This window comes from Littorina saxatilis, linkage group LG4, assembly GCF_037325665.1.
Source record: "Littorina saxatilis isolate snail1 linkage group LG4, US_GU_Lsax_2.0, whole genome shotgun sequence".
Taxonomy (NCBI): Eukaryota; Metazoa; Mollusca; class Gastropoda; order Littorinimorpha; family Littorinidae; genus Littorina; species Littorina saxatilis.
Genome location: NC_090248.1, coordinates 57,292,849 through 57,299,014, shown reverse-complemented (window position 1 = coordinate 57,299,014; position 6,166 = coordinate 57,292,849). Strand labels below are relative to the sequence as shown.

Sequence of the window (6,166 nt, the reverse complement as noted above, 5' to 3'; positions counted from 1 at the left end):
ATCAAAGGTATTTATCGAAAAAAATAAAAAAATTCCGGGGATATCATTCCCAGGAACTCTCATGTCAAATTTCATAAAGATCGGTCCAGTAGTTTGGTCTGAATCGCTCTACACACACACACACGCACAGACACACACACATACACCACGACCCTCGTCTCGATTCCCCCTCTATGTTAAAACATTTAGTCAAAACTTGACTAAGTTTAAAAAGTGGTCCATATTAGGGACCCATCCCCTACGTTCTTTCCTAAAGTCCTGTGATTTCCCTCGTGGACATTCCTTTTCCCTTGTGAAAGCGAGCTGTCATAATTATGATGATCATGCAACCACAACGATGAATGTGAAGATTTTACCCCCCAAAAAAGGAAGAAGGCCTTAAAATTGTTGACATTTCTGCGACAGTCACTGTGGTCAAATTCATTGTTATGAACATCCAAAGATTGTTTTCCACTACTTTTCATCGTATTACAACGTGCTATTATTAGGGATACTTGAACGTTTAGAAATTCAGCTTGAAGTGGGAGTCAGTGAGCACAGTAACGTTTGTTTACATGTTGGTCCAACTTTGACCTCGTCAGAGGCTTCGGTCAATGCCCAAAGTCGCAGAAATAAACACAAATCAAAGTCGCAAAACAACCCCAAAGGCAAGCAGGCAAACACGCACGCACGCACGCACGCCCACACAGTCACTCACACAGACACACACACACACACATAGCCATACACACACACACACACACACACACACACACACACACACACATAGCCATACACACACACACACACACAACGCAGGATCGAAGCAGCGATGGATCCCTGATGTCTCACTGCAACCGATTACTCTTTTCGGTGAGTGTCTTCCCCTGGTTTGCAACAGTTTCGAGGCTACGTTCAGTTCTTCTCAGCATTTTACTGAAATGTTCAGTGACGTGTCCAAACACGACTCCATTCAGAGTATACCCGTGAGTGCACCTTTATTGGGAAAAGACCAGTAAATCTTGTAAAAGGGGCGTGTTTCATCCCAAAGCAAAGCAACCGACAGGGAACAGAAACTGTCGTGAAACGTGTGAAAGGAGCGGCTATTTCGTGCAATCTCGGCCCCATGCCGGACTCATCTTCTTCCCAAGACGTGGAACTCCTCTGCTGTCACGGAGACAATGACGAAGGTCGGTGTTTATGACGTACTTCTTGATGGAACAAGTGTTGGGAAAGCAATGGCAAGCTCATTGATCGCTGTCGTGTCGATTCATTTTCATGCTGCTTCTTTTACGTCTTTGTCCTATCCCACCATTTATATCAGCCATACTCCGTTTTCGCGGTTCTTGAATGCCGTGTGTGTGTGTGACTGTGTGTGTGTGACTGTGTGTGTGTGCGTGCGTGCGTGCGTGCGTGCGTGCGTGCGTGCGTGCATCTGTCTGTCTGTCTGTGTTTGCATTCATACCCGTGTGTGCTGCAGGTTGGGAGGGAAACCTGCGTTACCTGACGCGGATGAACATCAAAGACAGCGGGATCTACGGGCGTGTGACGGGACAGCCCTGGGTTCACAACCCCGCATTCACACCCACGCCCGCTGAGATACTCGCGCTTGCAGGCCTCGTTGTCGGTCGCGACGTTGCCACGCAGAAAGACGCAGACAACCCCCCTGTCGGCGGCAACGTTAACGTTGCCACGCAGAAAGACGCTGAAAACCCGACTGTCGACGGCAACGTTGCCAGTGAGAAAGAATCGGAGCACCTTCCTGTCGACTGCAAATGCAAAGTTGCCATTGTCGAAGATCCAGGACATCTTCCTGTTGGCGGCAACGTTGTCACCGACGCGGGTCCAAAGACTGGGCTCTTAACGGAGGGCGGTAAAGAGGGTTCCACACAATCACCTGTTGACGGCAAAGTTGCCACACAAGAAGATGCAAAGCGGTCAATTGTCAACAGCAAAGCATCGAGTTTAGAAGATTCCACCTCGCGATCTGCTGGTGACGGCAACGTTGCCAGGGACAAAGAGGCAAAGAAATCTCTCGCTGACAGCAAAACGGCAACTCTTGAAGATGCTCCAAAATCGTCTGGTGACATCGACACTGACAAAGAGTCACAGCATCCTTCTAATGCCGGCAAGGTGGGCACTGGCAAAGCTGCCAAGCGACTATTCGTCGACGCCAAAGGCCGTCGTGACGAAGAGTGTGCGCGATCAGCAGGCGACAGCAACGCCGCCACCCTGGAGAGTCTTGAGCAGCTGTCTGTGGGCGACAGCGTCCACCACGAGAAGAGGCCAGCTTGGCAGTGTGGCGACGGGCACTTCACTCCCCCTCCCCTTGACCTGGGGGCAGTGATTGTCCAGGGCGAGACGTGGCGCGCGCTTACAGTGGCCAGTGACGGGAGGACACACTGCAAGGTGCGAGGTTTACTACAATGGCCGGAACCCCCTTATCACACACACACACACACACACACACACACGCATACACACACACACACACACAATCAATGACACACATACACACACATACACATACACACACGCACGCACACACTAACACACATACACACACACACATACACACACACACACACACACACACATACACACACACACATACACACATACACACACACACGCACACACATTAACACACATACACACACACATTAACACACATACACACACACACACACACACATACACACACACACACACACATACACACACACTTACACACACACACACACATACACACACATACACACACACGCACACACATTAACACACATACACACACATTAACACACGTACACACACACACATACACACACACACACTCACACATACACACCCACACCGGCATACACACACACATACACACATACACACCCACACATACACACACATACACACACGCACACACATACACACACACACACATACACACACACATACACACACACACACGCACATACACACACACACACACTTTAAGACTTCTCCTTTTTAAGACCTAGATATTTCAGGTTTTCTGTTTATAACACCTGTAAATTTACCCCAATTTCAAGACTCCCTCCTTTTTCAGACCTGATCTTCCTCAAATTGCTGAGGTCTTAAACGGAAGGTTCCTCTGTTATTTATAGAATGGGGCCTACTTGGGGCATGGGGATGAATATTATGAATAGCTTGTATCGCAATACCAAAATATATAGCTAATAATTAATCAGCACAAAAAAGATACATGTAACATGTTCGAAAAAAGTTTAATGTTAACAAAAATACATCAACCACAATATCGAAAAAAATTGACTAAATGTAAAGAAGATACCGTGATAGACGCGCGCGCACACACCGACTAGAACTCAATGAGTGATTCGAGTAAGTTTACATTTACCATCATCCTCAAGCTATGACCACACCCATGCGCGCACACCGACGCACGCACAGACACACACACACACACACACACACACGTACGTACACACACACACCGTGGCACACACACACTCACACACAACCACATACCCACATACACGCACGCACACATCACAACACAACACAAAACAATAACAACAAAACACGCACGCACGCACACACACACACACATCACAACACAACACAAAACAACACAACACGCACACCAATAAAGCACCACACTGGCAAACTCGGCAACAACAACAACAAAGAACAAACTACATTGTTTTCTATCAAAAATGAAATTACAAATTAACTACACCCGTGTTTCAACAGATGCTGAGACTGGTCAGACCCCCGGGCGGGCAGCAGCGGGCGGAGACGGGGGAGGAGGAGGAGACGGACGAGCGGGTGATGGCGGTGGCAGTGACGCGGAAGGCGGTCATTCTGGGCACCACGAGGAAGGGAGAGAACGTGTACAACCTGGCCAGGGAGAAGCCGGGCAACGTGGAGTTGTGTCCCTTGCCTGTCGTGCGAAGTCTGGCCGAGTACCTGTGGGCATACGGATTTTGAATCGCCGCCACTAGTTTTGCATGTCTCTGTTGGTTTAAACATTTTGTTTATGTTTACAGATGAAATTTACATACAATTATAAATTTGAAAACAACAACAAACCGACGGCTTATGGTGGTGTCTTGTTCTGTTGAGCAAAGTACCCAAACTAAGTTAAATGACTTGTGCATTTTTACTTCTTGGTTGATTTGTGATTTACCCTCATTTGAGTGGCTGTCCTGTGACCCCCATTAAAGAAATCCTCAATCGGTAGATCCGCTTTGGCCTTTGACCCAAAATGTGTATGGCTGCTGCTATGTTTCATGTTGACGATTGGTGTCATTAAAATCCACAAACATTTAAAGGCCCATCCCGCCTCGTGAAAACATTTCTCCGAGCCGTCTCAGATCTGGTCAAGCTTTTAGATGGGATAAGACAGTGCCTTTTACGAAATTGATTCTTTAAAAAAAAATACCTCTGCGCACTCAGATAGCACTCAGACTGTTCGTTTTTGGTGTGTGCCCAAGTGGAGGGATGGTCTTATCCCATGTGAAAATAAATCCCTGCGCCTTGAATATGTGCGCGATATAAATTGCATTAAAAAATTTTTTTTAAAAATCAAAAAAAAATCCCGGCGCTTAGAACTGTACCCACGGAATACGCGCGATATAAGCCTCATATTGATTGATGTGAAAAGGCTGGTCAGCCGGTGAGGCAAACTATTTTCACGAGGCGGAATGGGCCTTTAAGCTTTCATAAAATATAGAGATAGGCCTATCCAGTATGCAACAGCGGTGCCTTAACCTGTTATCCTACATACGTGAGAGAGATACTCATGAGATAATAATCGTTCAAATCACACGTGTGTATATCATGTAAATGAGGTCATGTCAAGCAAATCTGGGAGGAACCTGTTTTTCCACTGCTTATGATGCCAAGGTCACTGAGACAAACGTCATTATAGAAACAAAAATTGCGCTCGCTCCCCTCGAGGAATTTTTAGAACTAACACGTCACGCCACACTTTCCAGAGTGACGTTTCTTTGCTTTGACGTAATAGATTGCACGATGCCTCAGAAGAGACCGAGGTTGAAAACAAGCGTCTTCAATCTGGCTGCCTCGACTGCGGGACGTTTTGAGTAAAATACACGTAGGGGAAGGGCTCCTAATATGGACCACTTTTTGTTTCATGCTGATAACTTGCTTGTTTTCTTGCGAAGAAGTTTCATTTTGTGTTTGGTAGTCCTTCTCTCTTAGGTTAACCGTTAGGCCTAATTAGAGTGAAATAGCTTTGATAGATAATCAGCAAAAATTAAATAGGCCTACAGAAAAAATCACAAAGGGTCCATATTAGGAGCCTGGGCGCCTAATATGGACCAGTGAAGCGGCCTTCACGAATCACTGTAAAAAGCCCCCTATACTTCAAAATAACATGATACAACTTAGTGTGCAAGTCAGACTAATTCAAATATGCTTTAGATTTAGCTGTTTCGGGTTGATGAGAGCATTATTTGAAGCACACCAGGAAACTAAAGAAGCTTATCAAAAACAGAGTGAAATTAAGTGAAATTATCAACTTCCACGAAAAGAAAACTATTTGTTATATTTTTTTTTAAATCTCGAGGGCGAGTTATGGGTTTTTTCCAGCAAGCTTCTTAATGAATTAATGAAAATAGACTTTAGCTTTTATTTTCTTCGATTTGTTGAAGGTGGTCCATATTTGGGGACTCACACATACTTTGAGATTTTGCTATTATTTTTTGTTTGCAGGAGAAACTCGGGGTCAAGACTGCTAAAATGTAACAAATACGGTCTTAGCTGTCATATAAAGCAATTTTTCTGTTATAAAAGCGTTGGCTGTGGACAGAAACGAGTCCGTTTTAGGCGGCAAATTTAGAGTGAACCATGCCAAAAGTGAAAAAAAAAGAAAAAAAGCCTAACGGTTTTGAGGTTTGTGTTTCTGCAACTCTTTTGACATGTGCAAGTTTTCCAGAGAGGGTGAATACAGCCAATAAAAAAAAAATTGAGCGCTCTAGCGCCGTTAGTTTGTCAGAACAGGAGGTGGTCCATATTAGGAGCCGGTCCATATTAGGAGCCCTTCCCCTAAGTAGAGTATGTAGGATAAACAGAATACTTAATGGCTTGCTGTGTCGTACCAGATGTACACTCGTTGCTTTTTCAAATAGTGAACAGCTCGCTTTCGCTCGCAGTTCAATATTTAAAA

At 45.3% G+C, this 6,166-nt stretch overlaps 1 protein-coding gene across 1 annotated transcript; it reads left to right on the top strand.

Moving 5' to 3' along the window:
* Positions 1–879: 879 nt before the first annotated feature.
* Positions 880–4,069, top strand: LOC138963606 (uncharacterized). The gene is made up of 3 exons (XM_070335456.1): positions 880–1,169; positions 1,460–2,388; positions 3,727–4,069. The coding sequence occupies exons 1-3, from the start codon at positions 1,106–1,108 to the stop codon at positions 3,961–3,963; spliced, it is 1,230 nt and encodes a 409-aa protein (XP_070191557.1). The 5' UTR covers positions 880–1,105; the 3' UTR covers positions 3,964–4,069.
* Positions 4,070–6,166: the final 2,097 nt, after the last annotated feature.

What these genes read in the sequence shown, in the direction of transcription:
- LOC138963606 (XM_070335456.1), top strand. Translation starts at nt 1,106, where the DNA reads ATGCCGGACTCATCTTCTTCCCAAGACGTGGAACTCCTCTGCTGTCAC. An exon ending in TCACGGAGACAATGACGAAG is followed by an intron (nt 1,170 to 1,459) that starts GTCGGTGTTTAT and finishes TGTGTGCTGCAG; the next exon opens with GTTGGGAGGGAAACCTGCGT. An exon ending in ACGGGAGGACACACTGCAAG is followed by an intron (nt 2,389 to 3,726) that starts GTGCGAGGTTTA and finishes GTGTTTCAACAG; the next exon opens with ATGCTGAGACTGGTCAGACC.